Below are 18622 nucleotides of genomic sequence, written 5' to 3' on the forward strand. Positions count from 1 at the left end.
CCTTCAACATCCCTAACCCATTCCCCCACTGACTTCCCTTCTCTTTCTTGCTCTGTCCATCTGGGCTTGGTTACAGATCGCCAGTGTGGTGGGGAGCTGGGTGAGTTCACTGGCTATATCGAGTCCCCCAACTACCCAGGCAACTACCCAGCTGGCGTGGAGTGCGTCTGGAACATCAACCCCCCACCCAAGCGCAAGATCCTTATCGTGGTACCCGAGATCTTCCTGCCATCTGAGGATGAGTGTGGGGACGTCCTCGTCATGAGAAAGAACTGTGGGTGGCTGCAGGGCTGGGCCAGGGAAGGGCAGTTCAAATCTGGTTGGGAGGGAGGGACAGAGAGAGGAAAAACTGGTACAGGAAGAACTAGGGCAGTGAGAAGGGAGGCCTTGGAAGTGGAGAAGCTAACAAAGGAAAACAGCAATGAATGTGCTCTGTGATTGGTGGAGAGCAGAGTTAAGAATGCCACCATTGGGACTAGAACTCCAAAAGTGTTACATGTCTCACTTTCCTGTTCTAGCATTTTTGCCATTCCATTCATTTAAATGTCAAATTTCTTACACTCTGTGAGTGCCTAGATGTCAAAGAGGAGTTGTGGAACAAGTGGAGGGCAGTGGGAGAGGACCTGTGTACGTTGGGGAGTGGGGGAAGTACATGTATGGGGGAGAGTCTCTGTCAGCGTGACTCCTTCCCCCACTCAGCCCTCCTCCAGGAGGGCTTGGGTAGCCTGCTCTGCTGTTTCCCTGACCTGCTGCTTGCCTTCCCAGCCTCCCCATCCTCCATTACCACCTATGAGACCTGCCAGACCTATGAGCGCCCCATTGCTTTCACGGCCCGCTCCAGGAAGCTCTGGATCAACTTCAAGACGAGCGAGGCCAACAGTGCTCGTGGCTTCCAGATCCCCTACGTCACCTATGATGGTGAGCAAGGGCACGAATGCCAGGGAGGTGGGTGAGAAAGGGGAGGCTCATGAGTCTTGAGGGCGCAGGGGGAGCAGGAATTGTTTCTACCCCTAAACCCCTCCTCTTGGTTGATTGTGCAGAGGACTATGAGCAGCTAGTAGAAGACATTGTTCGAGATGGCCGGCTCTATGCGTCTGAAAACCACCAGGAGATTTTAAAGGCAAGTGAATGTGCACAAGAAGAACAGCCAGCATTTAATGACCATATAAACAATGTGCAGGCAGTATGCTAAGTGCTTACATGAATATTCTCATTTGATATATACAACAGCTCTATGAAATAGGTACTTTCATCATTCCCACTTTACAGATAAGAAAACTGAGGCACAGAGAGTTGAGTTTGCCCAATGAGTTCAAGCCCATCTGACTGTACTATCTTACACTGTAGGGGAAGAGAAAGGGAAGATGAGGAGTGAAATGTCCCCTACTTGTTTCACCAAGAAATACAGGGAAAATGAGGTATAGAAAGATACTTCTGCTTAAGTACCTTCCTTCCCTTCCTCTTTCCTCAGTTCCCACAGAAAAGGAGCAGATCTAGCACAGTGTTTCTCAGAGCCCATTCAATACGATCTGTCTTAAAGGAAAAGAAATGTTACCAACACTGAAGAAGGAACTAAACACCTGGTCTGTGGATCCCAGTTTGAGAAAATCGTACTTAGGAAACTACAGTCCTAGCCACAGTATTACCCTTCATAAATGATCAATGCAAGGAAAAGTTTTATCTTTATGATTAATAAGATCATTTTTATACTATCCTCAAAATAAGAGACACAATGACAAAAATTGCTTAGGACTTGCAGGCTACAAAGAAAAAAATTTCAGCAATGCTTTTCAAACATTTTTTAAAGCATCTGAACCCTTATTTCACATGTGCTGTGGAACTCCAATACATAAAGTAGTGGAGTTGTTTTGATTGAAGTTGGGATGAGAGGCTAGAAGCCCCACTTCTTATTTTAAAAATCAGAATACTAGCCTAGAAGCCAGAAGATCTGAGTCTCGGTGCACGGTGCCTGGCACCTAGGAGGCCCTCCACACATCGCGTTGCTGTTTTAGACAGAATGGTCAGGAAAGGCCTCTGAGAAAAGACCTGAATAAGGTAAAGGGCTACGCATTAGAAGATCAGGAAAGGAGCATGGGAGCAGTGTGGCATGCTCAAGAACCTTGAGAAGGCCAGTGTAGCTCAGCAGAGTATGAAAGTCAAAGCAGCATGGAGGACAAAGAGTGGGGTACAGATCACGTTCAGCCTATGGACCATGCAAGGGACTTGGCTTTACTGAGCGAAAACAGAAACCAGAGAAGTGTTTTGAACAGAAAGAGGATATGATCTAATTAAAAACCAAAAAGTCACTCTGGCTGCTGTAGGGGAGAACAGTCCGTAGAAGAACAAGGGTAGGTAGAAGCATGGAGACCAGTTAGGAGGCTGCTGCAGTAGTCCGAGTGAGAGAGAACATGGCTTGGACAGGGTGGTAGCTATGGAGACTGTGAGAAATGGTCAGACCCCAGATATATTTTGAAGGTGGAATAAACAGGATTTGCTGTGATTGTGGGCAAGAGAGAGGAGTTCAGGATGACTCCAAGGACTGGGACCTGAGCAATAGAAGGGTGGAGCTGCCAATGACTAGGTTATAGGATTCTACAGGAGGAACAGATGGTGGGGATGAAAATCCAGAGTTCATTTCTGGGCATGCCTATTTAGCATCAAGAGGGGCTGCTTCTGAGTCGAGGCTGGTGTTCCTCTTTTCCACCCCCAATGCTGAGGCTGACATTACCACCTGCCATCCTCTGCAGGACAAGAAGCTCATCAAGGCCTTCTTCGAGGTGCTGGCTCACCCCCAGAACTACTTCAAGTATACAGAGAAACACAAGGAGATGCTGCCAAAATCCTTCATCAAGCTACTCCGCTCCAAAGTTTCCAGCTTCCTGAGGCCCTACAAATAGTGCCCATAGGCCCAAGACCCAGGTTTTAAAGCCCCCAGACTCCTTAGCCCTCAGAGCCAGCAGCCCCCACCCTCAGATGAGGAATTCTCTCCTCTCTTTCTTTTTGGAGAAAAAAAAAAATCACTATAGACCAAGCAGTCTCCCTTTCTGGATCTCTAGCTTCCTTTTCCTGTCTCTCTCTGCTTCTCTTTTTCTCCCTCTCTCTCTCTTCACTGCGTTCCCTTTTCCTATATGCCCCCTGGAAAAGCCATTAAGTGCTGGCTCTATTCCCCCTGAGGGGTGAAAGAACAGTGTCCCCTTCCCAGCCACACTGCCCATTTTACCAGCTCACATCCCTGGTCCCATCAGCCTGAGGGTGATAGAAACCCTTGAAGGAAGTGGGTCGAGTAGGAAATGAGGAGGGGGAAGAAGAGCTTCTGCCATTATAGGGTTGTGCCTTGCTAGTCAGGAGCCAAAATGTCCCCTAGCTGTGCCCCCCGCCCAGGGTTCTGCCAAAGAAGCCTTTGACTTGTAGGCTTATTGCCAGCACGGTCCTCTGGGGCACATGGTCTGAGCCCTGGACTGCCCACACAGCTGGCTTTCTTGTCTATACAGCTCCTCTCCTTCTTCCCCCACATGTCTGCCTGGTGTCCAATCCATGAGGGCTTACAAAAGGCCCAGACCACTGGGCTAGTGGACACCAGCTGACTGAGGAAAAGCAGCAGGCATTACCACGTTGAATGTGCCGCTGTCACTCCCCAAGAGAAAGACTATAGCTCTCTGCAGGACAGAAACCAGGTTTTAAAGCATCACCAAAAAATGAACAAAAAAAAAAAAAAAGAAGAAAATGTATCATCTAAAGAACTAGCCTACAGAACAATTGGGAAGCCAGCCTCAAACACTAATCCCTTTTCTTACTTATCTTCCTGGCCCAGCCATCTCCTCACCCCTACCTAAGTGCTCCCTGGGGGAGCCCTACTCCCCTTGCTAAGTGTTGTCCTTAAAGAAACATGGCTGTGACCAGAAGCCAGCCTGGGCCTTGCCCCAGAGTTATCTTTCCCTGTAGCCCCAGATGGCTTGTGGGCTCCACCAAAGAGGACCCTGCTCTGCAGCCAGCCCAGAGCCACCTACCTCTGGCCCCAGGCTGTGGGCAGCAAGAGGAATGTGTGCACACTTGGCGAGCCTTCTGCCCACCCTGTCCACATCTAATAAGTGCAATCATTTTGAGTCTTCCTATGTTGTCTAGAGGGAGGGGTTTTTGTTTTCTGGTTTTGTTTTTTGTTTTTGTTTCTTTTTCCTCTATTAGAACAACCCTATTTATAGCTGCCCAAGAGAGAAGAGTGTATGTCTGAAGTGGAAGAAAAAAAGTTTTGAATCTCATGAACACCTTGAGTGCTGGAACATCTGTCTCTGCTCCCCCACCAGTGGCCATCCAGACCTCTCGAGCCCTCAGCTGGGGGAACTCAGAACTGTAGCTCAGAGGCACCTGATGTGTAGGAGAGTAATTCTGGGGACTTGATGGAGCAGGAAGGAGTGGGACCTATGTTTGCTAAACCAATCCTGCCACCTCTATGCCTCTCTATGGATTCAGCATGGACCTCATGATTGTAGAGGCCGATGAATTGGTCAGTGATTCTCTACTCCCAAGTAGGGAATGCCTCCATCTTTTCCCTGCCTTCATCCTGTTTTCCCCGGTGTGCACAGGACAAACCCCCTGGGGATGGGCTGACTCAGGCCCCTGAGGCCAGAGACAAGCTATGGCTATGGGAACCAAGAATCGGACAGTTACCCAGGCATGAAGCTTGCCTGACCTTAGCCACTCTGCCTACCTTACCTGTTTGCCATTCCCTCTCGGCGTTGACTTCAAGCCTAGCTTCCTCCATTACTGCTTTTCAAAAGGAAGAATCAAGTCCATGCCCAAGCCCACATCGTGCACACATTCTCCCCTCATTCTGCTGCTGCCTATAAAATTATTTCCCATTTGCTCCTTTTAGTTCCCCCAAAGCTATTCAATCAAAGTAGTCCTATTCAATCAAAGGCTACCAATTAACTCCTAGGGTTCATTTGTAATTGACCGTCCAGGCTACTGCTCCTCCCAGGAGAGGCAACACTAAATAAAGAAGCCTACACCATCCCCTCACTACCTAATCAGTAGCATTCACCAGCCAAAGACAGCCTTAGGCAGTAGGTAACCAATGTCCCAGATAGTTCCCCTGATATCCATTAGCCAATGCCTTGGCTCTTAGGAGTGGAATATCTGGCTTCCTTTGTCTCTCTGAGTCAAAGAGTGCTCTGCAAAAGATACAAAATACCTACTTCCAAGCAAGAAAATGGTCATTTAATAGAAGTATCCACACTTCCCAGGAAATGCCATGAAAACTGCTTTAATCAGCTCTGACCATCTTAATTCTCCACCAGAAGCCAGGATAATTTTCTGATTCTCTCCCTACCATTTTGCATCTCTCTTAAAAAGTTAAACAGAGTAGTTCCCAATTTATGCCTTCAGGGTCTTGCTTCTTGCTCTCCTCCTTTCCTGTCACCCCATATATACACATAAACCTACTTCCTCCGATAATTTATTCCATGGTTTCTGGGAACTGCAAATGATTTCCACAGCATGGAAAGTATAGACCACTAGGCTTCTTAACTGATGTCAAGACAGATCCTGGTGAGCAGGGAATGACCTGCTAATGTCCACATTTAATTTAGGTCGTCCCACTTGGGTGTTAACAATCCGGGCAAAGCTGCTGCTGAACCTAGGAGGAAGCCAATCCTAGGGCATCAAACTAGGGCTTAAGTGGACTGAATGAGGAGTCAACACTCAGGGATTCTCTAGACCTTTACAGGTCAGACAGAAAAAGAGGTTTTTACCAGTGTGGGGAAGGAAGAAGATAGTGTACGTAGGAACTTTCATGAACCAGTCCCGAGGCCTCTCTGCAGGACGGGGTGTTACAGGACTGCAGTGCTGTGAGGCCTCATTTATCCTAGTACAAAACCTGCGCTGCTCTGGGTCTGGGAGTGGGAAGCCATTTCTGCAAGGGCTCTGAGCACCAAGTGATGCATATCAGAAAGGCACTTCAATCCTCAGCAATGCAGCAATCCCTTTTCACTTCTCTGCTTCCCTTTTTCCGTATTAGGCCTGGTCCATTCCCTAAACGTGAGGGAACTCTCACAGTCAGAAGAGAACTGACCAAAGCCTGGACTTGAGCTGCCCTGCCCCAGGGCTATAAATCCCCAGAGGCAGACACTGCTCTGACTTCCCTAGGATTGAGTTAGTTTGAGGTAATGAAGGCTCAGATTTGTTGCTGCAAATTCAGGAATACAGTCATGGTCTCTGTCCCTAATGAAATTGTTTATATGTAAGAAGTATTCTCCATATTCATGTTTGAAGGGACTCTGTAGTGGATTGGATGGTCGTATATCAAAATGTCAGAAAACATTATAGAGCATTCAAACTTTTGTATTCGCTATTTAACCTCAATATAACAGGCTCAAACTAGGGGAAGGGAGACAGAGTATAACTGACCATAAGCAGAAAATAATGTTAACCTGCTTGGCTTCTTTCTAAAGCACAATAAAAGAAAAGTGGAAGCAAACAACACAAGGATATCTTTAAATCTGACCTGTCTCAAAGATCGAGCACCATGCGCTTGGGCCATTATTTGGACTAGGAACCCTTTAAGAAGATATATGATTAGAGAGAATAGAACTTCCAGTTCTATTATCAGCTTATCTAGACAACACAAATTGTAGCAGTTTGGACAAACTGAAAACTTTATTCTTCTGTGTGAGTTAAACTGAAGTTTCAGAGAATAATCATTATCATGTGGGAGGCTTCTTTTTAATGCAAAAAAAAAAAATCTCAAAATGTTGTATTTATATCTGCCTTCCACTGCTGCCAATATAGTAAGCATCTCCTACACAATCAACAATAAACAGTAAATGATGCAGTTCATAGAATATTTTGCACTTGGGGAAAAAATGTATCTGAACTTGTAAAAAGAAATGTTTGGATTCTGTATTGTCTTTTTTTATTATTATTATTAAAATACTAAATAAAACTCCTCAGCCTGACATCTTTTCCTTTGTCTCCGTAGTTTATCCTAGAGCTGGAAAAAGGTTTGAGGAAACAAAGTGTCTTCTGGCTTCCAGATAGGACTTTTAAAATTTTTTCATGGGGTACCTAGGTGGCTCAGTTGGGTGAGCTTCTGACTCTTGATTTTAGCTTAGGTCATGATCTCCTAGTCGTGAAATCGAGCCCCTAGTTGGGCTCCGTGCTAAGCATGGAACCTGCTTGGCCTCCTCTCTTTTCCTGTCTGCCCCTTCCCAACTTGCATGCATGCACCCTCCCTCTCAAAATAAATGAACTTAAAAAAATTTTTTTTTCATTTATCCATCTTATTCCTAATGATTTTGGAATCTGAAAAGGCTTGTCTCTCTATTTTTCAAGGCAGTAGACAATAGTTAGGGTATTGTTTCTTCTCACTATAGTACACTTCCCCAAATCTAGCCAAGCCACAGGCTCCCTAATTAAGATGTCTTACCTCCAGCAAAATGCCAGCACTGAGTCACCCAAGGTTGTTCTTTTTATGCAGTACACTCTTGGCCACCAGAGAGAATTTTAAAATATCATTCAGCCATACCACCATTACCACTAGACCACAGGAATGTCCAATCTCTTACAAACAAACGGTACCATTTTCCAGGCTCAGAGAGGACAGATAAAACTTAATGGTTACAATTATATAATCTCCTGACATAAAATTTTACTGGATTTAATAGCTATATGATATAGCAATTTAAAAGGAACAAGGAAAAATCTACCTAATCAAATGTTGGGTTGGTCTACTAGAATCCCAAACTTCCCCATGAGCACCTGTAAAGGATAGGTGCATTCACTTCACAATTATTGAGCTCCTATTATGTGCCATGCATCAGGTTATCATAGCTTGATAACAGTAGCCATGCTCAAGATCTGTACTCCTTGGGGCATCTGGGTGGCTCAGTGGGGTTAAGTTTCTGACTCTTGATTTCGGCTCAGGTCATGATCTCATGGTTTGTGGGTTTGAGCCTCGTGATGGGCTCCATGAGGACAGCATGGAGCCTGCCTGGAATTCTCTCTCTGCCTCTCTCCCCTGCTTGCCCTCTTTCTCTTAAAAAAACAAAAAACAAAAAACAACTGTACTCCTAGGATTCTGATTACAATTGGTCTTTCCACATACATTTCCCAACAGGAGAGAGAATCCAGTCTACCTGGTGGCTAAGAGTATAAATTAATTCACTGGCATTCTATTTTATACATTAACTTCCTGTAAGTTTGATTTAGTGTGACAAAACATGATCACTTTTGTGGACTGATAAAATCATGTCTCTAGAACTGCAAAGCCAAGGACCAATACAGGGCCATTATGACTACATCAACTGGGGGCCATCCTCTCTGAATTCTTTCTGAACCCTCTTTTATTCCAAAAACACCAAGTCTTCCACCTTATTCCCATGACATTTATGATGATGTCCCAGATTAATGTATAATCAGAGCCAGTAGAACATGGGTCTGACTATATCAAGCAATCTTTAAAATTGCTTTCCAAGGAATTTTCCAAGGAATGCTTTCCAAGGGTATGTGAAGACCTTCCAAGAGGTACTGGGCAAGAAAATCAATCTGAGGAGCATTTTAAGGTAATAAGTTTCCAGATCCTCAACTTTTTTTTGTTTTAATGTTTATTTTTGAGAGAGACAGAGACAGAATGCCAGTGGGTTAGGGGCAGAGAGAGAGGGAGACACAGAATCCAAAGCACACTCCAGACTCTGAACTGTTAGCACAGAGCTGGACGCTGGGCTCAAACCCACAAGCTGTGAGATCATGACCTGAGCTGAAGTCAGATGCTCAACCGACTGAGACACCGAGGTACCCCCCAGATCCTCAATTTGTATTAGAAATCTCCCCCTCCCCCCAACGAATCTGTTTGAGAACCAGCCCAGCTTACTTAATGCATACTCTCCATTCCACCTGCTCTTTCAGCATAGTCCTTACTTTACAAAAGAAAGGCATATCCCTCACCTACACTTAATCTCCATGCATGGTCCAGGATATAAAAACCTGGGCATTAGGAGGGAGGGGTTCTTTTTTCAATCAATAATATTAAAACATTTCTATTACAACCAATCCTCTTATTTCATCTTATAAAATGTTTACTATTTTCTACCTCCTACTAGCAAAACCAAATTGTTTGTTAGCTGTTCAAACCATTATTTCCTAGCCAATATACTTTTTTTTAATTAAATACATAATAGGAAATTTATCATGAAGTCTAAAAAATTTATTTGGAGTTATTTCTGATTTTTAAACATGATTCTTATTTAATTGTTCTCCAAAGCCAAACATCAGAATTCAGCACAAACACACACCCACTTCTGCCACAGGGATAACATACCTTCTGTCCTACTTCTTACTTATTAACTAGTGGATTTAGCTACATATTATACAGCATTATTCCAAATTACATAATGAGAAATAGTACTATCCTGTTTTTACAGTTTTGTAATGTTAATATTAGCTCTATATAATTTTAATCATAACTGGTTTTTAGTAATCTATTTTATAAGCTGTTAATTTATTTCCCAGTGATTTTTATAATACTCTTTAAAGTGAATATTAACGTATTTATTTGAACTGAAGAATAAAGGCAGACTTTTTCCTAACAGAAAGTCAGTCGGATTTGGCTGACTGGTTTGAAAGAAAACTGACTTTGCTAATTCCACAAATGGCGGGTATTTTCCATATTGAAGTGAATCTGCACTTCAATATTTTAATTTTTTTTAACGTTTATTTATTTTTGAGAGACAGAGAGAGACAGAGAATAAGCAGGGGAGGAACATTGAGAGAGGGAGACACAGAATCTGAAGCAGGCTCCAGGCTCTGAGCTGTCAGCATATAGCCCGACACGGGGCTTGAACCCACAAACTGTGAGATCGTGACCTGAGCCGAAGTCGGTTGCTTCACCGAATGAGCCACACAGGCGCCCCTGCGCTTCAATATCTTAACAAAAAGATCCTGAAAACATATTAATAATAAGATAAAAGAATTTCACCAAAATTGTGTCGGTAAGTAAAAGAGTGTGAAAATCAATCTCAGATTAACAAGGTGCCTCTGAGTGAGAAAGTAACAGGTAACTAATAGTAATTTTTACATGACTGAAACTGAAAACAAAACCTTTTTCAAGTTCAGTGGTTTCCAATTCTTTGCTTTTACTAAAATTAAAAGACTCTTTTTGATAGTACTTTAGAATAGTATTTGGTAATAGAACACTTTGTGATTATTGGCATGTAATTTAGAAGTAGTTCAAAGACTCAAGGAATATTACCGTAAAAAATCTCTTCCTTTCCCAATTACTACATGAACAAGGTTTCTCAATGCTTATGTCTATAAAAATAAAAAAATAGAGAACTGAGCAACAGTAGCACCTTATCTTCTTCTACCATTAGATAATATTCATCCATGAATACCTTAAAAAAAATTTTTTTTTCAACGTTTATTTATTTTTGGGACAGAGAGAGACAGAGCATGAACGGGGGAGGGGCAGAGAGAGAGGGAGACACAGAATCGGAAACAGGCTCCAGGCTCTGAGCCATCAGCCCAGAGCCCGACTGCGGGGCTCGAACTCCCGGACCGCAAGATCGTGACCTGGCTGAAGTCGGACGCTTAACCGACTGCGCCACCCGGGCGCCCCTATCCATGAATACCTTAATTTTGAAACACCATATTTCTCATTAAGGGATGCATTATCTTTTTCTAAGTATTTATTTATTCATATAACTAATCTCTACATCCTATGTGGGGCTCGAACGCATGACCCTGAGATCAAGAGTCACAGGCTCTTCTGACTGAGCCAGCCAGGCACCCCAAGGAATGCATTTTCAATAAAAATTGTACTTTTCAGGCTTCACAAGTTATAAATTTATGTAATATATTTATGTTGTTTAATAAACTGTGTACCAGTAATAGCTGTAATGACAATTCAATTCAAATGAGACTTTTTTTTTTTTTTAACAATTAAAGCCTATGGTCACAGCCAATAATCTTAAATTTATACTCATTCTTGTTGCAAAGAAGTGCGATAGTGATCAATAAGTCTTTAAAACACAAATACACTGGGGTGCCTGGCTAGCTCAGTCAGTTAAGCATCTGACTCTTTATTTCAGCTCAAGTCATGATCTCACAATTTGTGAAATCAAACCCCACATCGGGCTCTCTGCATCTGCGCTGACAGCAAGAGCCTGCTTAGGATTCTCTCCCTCTCTCTCTGCTCCTCCCCCATGCTTGCTCTCTCAAAATAAATAAACTTAAAAAAAACACATAAAAATATAATTAGGATACAGTTCTGAATGGGAAGTGAATGGAATTAGAAGTTCAAGAAGAAAGGGAACCATATACAATTTCTGCTAAAGAACTTGTTCATATATTTTTAAATAGATGATGGCAGGCACCAAACATTTAGGGTATTTGGAGTCCACTGGATACACTTAAGAATTACATAATGGTTTTAGTTTAAAACATCAAAATTTATAATAAGTCAGAAATTATATCCTCTACAGGTACTTAAATTTGTGATGGAAAATTTAGATATCAACTTTTTTTTTTTAATGTTTTGTATTTGTTTTTAGAGAGAGCATGTGAGCAGTGGAGGGGTGGGGGTAGGGAGGAGAAAGGATCCAAAGTGGGCTTTGTGCTGACAGCAAAGAGCCCGATGCGGGGCTCCCACCTTGTAAGGGTGGGACTCAAAGGCAAGTTGCTAGAAATGAGTTTCAATCCTCCACTCCAAAATATGTTCCTCACCAGTTTTCTGAGTATCTGAAATTACCCACCATCAGAATCTCATTACTTCAAAGTCACACACTGATTTCCCAGAGTTTTTGTTCATTGTATAATAATAGGAGAGGTGAGTAGCCAATCAGATTAGGATCTGCATGGATTGTGAGAAAAGACAAATGTATTTTTTATAACGGAAAAAGGTAGTTGGGGGACAAACTAGGACAGCTTGAGTTCTATTCCCCGCTTTATTTCTAACCAGGAGTTTACGCTACAGGACACGCTATTTATTCTCTCTGTAGGTACGTAAAATAACTTGCCGAACTTCCACCAGAAAGGAACAGAAAGGGCATCACAGTGATCAGGCTGTTTATTTCTATACCAAGAGGCATATAAAGGCTAAATTATTAACTATAAGCATGGACCATCAATTGTCACTCAGTGCCCACTGAAACCGAGAACTCTGCTCCCAGTCCCACCTCTGGAGAGGCTGTGCCAAAGCAAATAAGATAGGGAAGAAGGATGCCTAAAATTGAAAAGTGAGCTTTCTGGTTAAGCTCCACAGGGGAGGAAAGAAACTGTCAGTGCCCTCAATGGCATCTTTAGCGCCCATAGACCCCAAACCCAGTACTTTGTAAATGTTTCTAGTTTATCGGAATACTTCCTTTGAAAAAAAATTTTTTTCTTAAATTTTTTGGGGATGAGGGGAGGGAGGATACAAAAAAAAAAAAACAAAAAACCCACACAAGTTAAAGTCTAAAAGGACAGAGAGGGAAAAGTTTCTCACTTCATTCCTCCAGGCACCCAATTCCTCTCCTAAGAAGCAACCTTTACCAGTCGCTTATCTAACTCCTCTCAATTCCTTGTAATGTTTTACCAAAAGCTCACTCCCTTTGAATTTTCCCGTGGGTTTCTGCAAGTTCCCCGATCGTAGCCCCTCCCTCGTGGGAGGGGGGAAATGGCAAAAGGGCTCGGTTTCGTTCACCCCGGAGCAAGCCGACTAGGGGGGAATCGCTGGTTTTAAGCCTGAGAGTGGGGCTGACGGGGGAATGAGAGTGAGAGAACCCACGAGGACCGTCAGGGCGCCCTCCCTGGAGAGGCAAGTCCCTCACGGCTCCTCAATGTCGTCCTTTTCATGAAGGAGCTAGTAATACCTGCAATTTGCTTCCTTCAGGGGGCTGGCTCGAAGATCCTAGGCAGTGCCTGCGGATTGCGCACACTAAAGCACTTCGGGGTTGGTAAGGCGCAGGAGGAAGCCCGGGGGCTCTGAGCCCCGAGAAGGTCCGCAGCCTCAGTGCAGGCAGCGGAACCCGCGGGAAAGGCTCCCCTCATAACCTGACCCTCTTGTCCTCCCTGGCTCCTGAAGCGCCCTTCTAGCTCGCAGGCAGCCGACGAGACGGCGCGGAGCCCTCGGGGCCTCGGCCTCCTCCCCGCTCCCGCCACGAGCCTCAGGTGCACGAGTCCCCCTGCGGGACAGGTGGCGGCTCCCCATTGCTATAGCGACGACCTGGCTCGCCAGCCGCGCCCAGGCCCTGACCGGGGCGTCGTGACGTCATCACGCCCTCCCCGGGCGCTCGGCCTCGCGGGCTGTGCGTCACCCGGCCGGGGGGCGGGGCGGGGATCTGAGGGGCACGGTTCAGAGCCCAGCTGCCTGGGCTCCAGGGCCCGGGAACCTGGATAAGTAGGACGGCTGCCGCGGCGGCAGGGGGTGCGGGGTGGAGCGTGCCCGGTATTTTCTATACGGGTTCCGGGGCCCGGTAGAGGCGCGCCGAGAGGAGAGGAAAGTGCGGCGGCCCTGGAACCTGGATATCGCGCGAGGCAAGCTGCGCGCGGGCGGGCGGGCTATGGCGCAGGCGGGTTGCGGGGCCGGCGCTGGTGGCAGGGCCCGGTGCATGGCGGTCTGTCGGCGGAGTCGCCCTCGGGGGCTGTCAGGTTGGTGGCTGCGGGAAGAGTGGGTCCACCGTGCCCAGGTGGGAGGCCGGGCGGGCGCAGGGCCCCGGGAAGGTCCCGAGCCCGGCGTGCCCACCTTCCTCCGGCCCTAGCCTAGCGTCCGGGCGGCTAGACGGCGACCTGACCCTTCCCCCACCCCGGGTCCCGTCCCCCATCCCTGCCCCTTCTTTCCGCCCTGCGACTCCTCCCCCAAGACTTCTAAACCCCACCCCGTCTCCCATCCCCACTCCCGCCTCCACCTCTGTGACCCTACACCCCACCCACTGACCCTAAAACCTCACCTCAGTTCTTATTCATTGACTCTGCCAACCCAGGAATTTCCCCAGCACTTCCCGGGGACCCACCAACCCAGTGACTCCCTCAGTTCTAATCCAGTGACTCAAGATCCAAGACCCCCGTACCTCTCCTTGGTGACCCCCCCCCCCAACCTTCTCAGTAACCCCATCGTTGGTCCGGTAACTCCCACGGTTCTACCCTGTGTTCGCCCACAAACTTGGTGAATCCCCTCAAACGTTTTTTTGTAACTCTTAAGCCCTACTCCAATAGTTTCCCACCCAGTCGTCATCTACATAACCTTCTACATCTGATAATCCCTTCTTTGCCCTGTAACCTCATGGTCTTCATTCCATGCTCCGGCTTCATCTTAAAATCACCCCCACTGACATCTCTCTCTCTCTCTCTGCACCCTCAGCCCCTCAGTGTCAATCAACACATGACTTACAAGTGCCCCAGCACCATGCCAGTGCCCAGGAAGATGTAGACATGAATATGAAGTACTAGTAATGGTTGGAGGCATCAAAGAATTCTGGATTGAGTCTGTCTGGTCCCAGACTCAAGTCCCAGCTCTGCCACCGTTGTGTTTTGGAAATCTGGGAGAGGTCCCTGCCTCACTCGGCCTCAGCCTCTCGTCTGTATTGTGATAAGGTTGGGTTAAATGATCTCAGAGTTTCCTTCCAGCTGTGAAATTCTACAGTTCTCAGTCAAGATGATATTTGTTTGCAATCATTTTTGTACCCTCCCTAGAAGTTTACTCTTGTAAACTCACCTCAGGTTCTACTTGCTTCATGAGCCTTATTCCCTCACTCCCTTGACCCTCTACACTCTTAATAATCCGTACCCATTTCCCTTGCTCAGGCCCCATCAGTTAACATGTTTGCAAAGCCAGGGGCATTGATGCGATAAGAAACCTGGTTCTAGTCTCTGGTTCTTCAGCTGTGGCACCTCAGGCATACCAGTTAGCCTCTAAGAACCCTCAGCCTCAACCCCTGCTAAGGGAGGATAGTAGTCTTGCCTGAGATGGTGCATGCAAAGTACCTGGCACCATGCCTGGCCCATGGGAGCCCTTAAATCTAAGCTGAGAAGCTCTTACGGGTCTTACTCTGTCCTGGGTGATAGGGATTCAACAGACAATGAAGACAGGGCCCATACCTTAACATTACTTTTCTACCACCAAGCTCTTGGAATCCCCATTCTCTTCTCTCTGCTGTGGCCTTCTCCTCTTATTCTTTACACATCTTTAATTATGATTGGCCAAGCACCTACTGGGTGTCAGGCTTTGTATGTATAAATTAAACTTACCTTGCAACAACCCCAAGAAGTTGGTATTACTATATCCACCACCATTTCCCATTTCTCTTGGTTTGGTTTGGTTGTAAATAAAGAACCTGAGACAGATAAGTGGCAGAGCGAGTATTTGAACCCATGGTCTTCAAAACCCACTGGCTCCATTGACTTTCTTGCCCCCAAACCTGCACAGTTTTCCAGGTCACCCTGAGCCTCTTGTTCCTTATTTTCTAATGATTCCTAAGCCCAACATCAGCTCATTCCGTGACCATCCGCCCCCTCCAAGGTCTCTATTATCCTTTGCCTCATGGCTTAGTGACTTCCTCAACCCATTGTTCATGACTTTGCACCCCATGTGCCTGGAGTCCCCTGCACCTTAATACCTCTTTTCACCTTTTGTCTAGATATCCTCTCACAGCCCTTACTATGTGATCTCACTCACCCTAAGGGGTCTGCCACTTCAACGCACTCTCCCCCAAACCCTTTCATACTGTTAAGTCCCTTCCCCCCAGGAATTCATATACTCTAAAACCCGCTGGCCCAATAGTCATATAATTCCCTATTTTCAGTCTCTTCTCAGTGTTCTAGCTGCCTCCTTTCTACCATCCACAGCTTGTCCTGTTACCCAAAGACTTCATCTAACTAGCCCTTTATCTAGTGACTTCCTTTACCTAGTTTCAATGAAATGAGCCCTTTCCATCCCAGCATGAACCCATCTTTCATAACCTATACATCCTCCCATTCTAAGGTCCCTCCTCTTCACGTTCTGTCCAGTATCCCCCTGAGATTCTGCCTCCTATATTCCCAGATCCCATGGCATCCTCCCCATTGTCATCAGTGATCTCCTTTACAAACCTTTTTCCTCTCCCCGCATCTTCCCCTTTTTCCTCTCCTTTACAAACCTTTTTCCTCTCCCTGAATCTTCCCCTTTTTCCTCTCCCTGCATCCCTGCCCCTTCTCACAGTACCTTTTTCCATCCTTCCTCTTCTTTTTCTCCCAGCTGTTCTCACTTCACCCATTTTGATAACACTGATTATAATGCAAACGTCCCTCTCATCCCAACTCCTCCTTTTCCATTTTTCTGTGCCTCTAACTCCAGGGCTGCGTAAATGACCCTGCTACTCTGAGCTCTCCTTCCTTCTCACACAGCGCTGTGCAGCCAAACCTCACTGGTCCCTTTGGTTAGTCCAAAGAACTACACTCTTCTCTGGGAACTTCTGATTGTAGGTCACCACGATGACAGTCCTTTAGGTAGCAAGGAGAGAGAGAGAGATCTTGGAGACCCTTCTGAATTGATTTAGCCTCGTCTCCTGGACACACTCCCATGATCCTGTTCTGTTTCTGAAGTGGCTTGGTATATATGCCCTCAGGGTAGAATGCTTTCGAGTTGGTTTCTGCCTGCATTGAATTAGCCCCATTGTTTCCTCAGCTCTGGGAGGACTTTCAAGTGCCCTCCCACCGGAAGACTGGATGGTGAATAGCAAAATGTGACATTAAAGACCACATCCAAGAGTCTTTTCTGTAGGTCACCAAATTCCCAGGTCTTCTACAATATTCTTGTTGGCTATATAATAATACATAACAGCAGAGAGTAAAACTAGAGTTAAGGAAAGGGTAAACCCTGGGGTCTACAAATGGATCTTTTTTTTAAGATTTATTTATTTTTGGGAGAGAGTGAGAGAGAGGGAAGGAGAACGCAAGCGGGGAGGGTCAGAGAGAGGGAGACAGAAGATCCAAAGCAGGCTCTGCACTGACAGAAGAGAGCTCAGCATGGGGCTCGAGCTCTGGAGCCAGGAGATCATGACCCGAGCCAAAGTCTGAGCCATCCAGGTGCTCCCAAGTTGATTTTTAAAAATAAGCTTTTGCCTTAGGCTTGTTTAATCTTTCTTAGGGCACAGGACGTATTCTGCCATGGATCTTAGTTATTTGTGTACTTCTCAACCTACTCCCTGGCTCCACTGTGATTTCCTTCAGAGTAGAGGCTGGGTTTTCTTTATCTAATATCATCTTAATCTAGTGTCTGTATTATGAGGTAGTCAGTAATACTGACTGGATTGAATGAACTCAGAAATTCTGCATCAGATACAAACAAGTAAAAACAGTTTGCGTCTATGTTCATTTTGTAGCCACAACAACCCCCCTCCCCAAATCCCTCTAGACGCATAATGGGCAAGTCCCTTGATTTAAACAGTCTGGAATTTAGACACTTCCTTTTTTAGTCATTGGTTGCAAAAGGGAATGGGTGTAAGTACTTGTTTTCGCTGTATGTTTGGTAAGACTAGAGAGATTGGTTGCTGCTGTTGATAGAATACAGTGGTTACAAGGCCAGGGTCTGTTATATACAGACCAGTTTTCAAGAAAACAGCAATGTGAAATTTTTACTGGGGGTTGCAAAGACAGTCCAGGAACAGGGGGAACCAGATTGGCAAAATGATGGTAATTGCTGAAGTTGTGGATTTGGGTTCGTGTGATACGTTACACTGTTCTTTCTAGTTTTGTGTATGTTTGAAATCCCTAATAAAAGTTGGAAAAAAAAAAAAAAGCTAGTCGAACAAGTGCAAATTTAGCACTATTCCCTGGAAAACACCTCAATGCAAATGTTACTGAGTCAGTACTATTATCTAGGTTAAGTAGTATATTTAGTCTAACCTATCCCTGACCTTTTCTGTTTGTGAGATAGGGCGCTAAAAACAAAAATCAGCACCCTGCAGAATCTTGTACTTGGTGGCGCAGGAATTATAACATGCTGGCAACCAGCACCTATTGCCCTGGAAGTGAGAAGGTGAAGGGAGTGGGGGGAGGTGAACGGGAGACCAGAGCTCAACTAGGGTCTTGCATTTTTGGCCTAAGGCCTTTAGGTTACTGGGACATCTTAAAGGTATGGATGTTCATTCATTCATTATTCCACAAATGTTTGGTGACTCCCTGCTAGAGGCCTGGTACTTTTCTAGTACCTGGACACAGAGCAGTGAATAAAACAAAGTTCCTGGACTTAAGAAGCTCACCTGTTGGGGACAGGCATACAAAAACAAATAACATGTAAAATTTATGTTGAGAAAATTAAGCAGAGAAGGGAGAGAGTTCCTGGAGTCAGTGTTAAATTTTAAATAGGGTGGTTAAGGAAGTTCTCACTGAAAAGGTAACATTTGAGCCAAAAAGTTAAGAGGGTGAGCCAAGCATATATCTGGGGGAAACGTGTTCCAGTCAGAGGGAACAACAAGTGCAAAGGCCCCAGAGCAGGAGTATGCCTCGTATACTCTACATTCGAGGAACATGAAGGCGCCAGCCAGTATGGCTGCAGTAGTGTAAGAGAGGGGAAACAGCAGGAGAGATGTGGGAGCGTGAGTGGATTGGTGGCAAGTCACATTAAGATTTTGTGCATTGTGAGAGGGAAGCCATTGGAGGGCTCTAAACAGATGAGTGA

General features: G+C 45.4%; 2 protein-coding genes and 1 long non-coding RNA gene across 19 annotated transcripts in view; 2 read left to right on the forward strand and 1 right to left on the reverse strand.

The window, feature by feature from the left end:
* Positions 1-6940, forward strand: part of SCUBE3 (signal peptide, CUB domain and EGF like domain containing 3) — a 38008-nt gene extending 31068 nt beyond the window's left edge. For 7 of the 11 annotated variants that reach the window (XM_019831576.3, XM_023253882.2, XM_023253887.2 and 4 more), the window contains 4 exons: positions 77-274; positions 766-918; positions 1041-1120; positions 2748-6940. In XM_019831576.3, coding sequence (XP_019687135.2) covers positions 77-274; positions 766-918; positions 1041-1120; positions 2748-2897 — 581 coding nt within the window. In that variant the 3' untranslated portion in view covers positions 2898-6940. Of the gene's footprint in view, positions 1-76; positions 275-765; positions 919-1040; positions 1121-2747 lie in introns of those variants that run through there. The other 4 variants (XM_023253889.2, XM_023253890.2, XM_023253885.2 and 1 more) reach the window with 3 other exon arrangements.
* The window catches only part of LOC123385346, a 75653-nt gene extending 62386 nt beyond the window's left edge, over positions 1-13267 (reverse strand). The window contains exon 1 of the long non-coding RNA XR_006597704.1: positions 12840-13267. This is a non-coding gene — a long non-coding RNA (uncharacterized LOC123385346). The remainder of the gene's footprint in view (positions 1-12839) is intronic.
* A 101-nt stretch (positions 13268-13368) lies between these two features.
* The window catches only part of ZNF76 (zinc finger protein 76), a 32937-nt gene continuing 27683 nt past the window's right edge, over positions 13369-18622 (forward strand). For 2 of the 7 annotated variants that reach the window (XM_011282254.3, XR_006597701.1), the window contains exon 1: positions 13476-13617. The gene's annotated coding sequence lies outside the window, so the exon portion shown is untranslated. Of the gene's footprint in view, positions 13618-18622 lie in introns of all 7 variants that reach the window. The other 5 variants (XM_011282256.4, XR_006597700.1, XR_002157015.2 and 2 more) reach the window with 5 other exon arrangements.

Source organism: Felis catus, chromosome B2, assembly GCF_018350175.1.
Source record: "Felis catus isolate Fca126 chromosome B2, F.catus_Fca126_mat1.0, whole genome shotgun sequence".
Lineage (NCBI taxonomy): Eukaryota > Metazoa > Chordata > Mammalia > Carnivora > Felidae > Felis > Felis catus.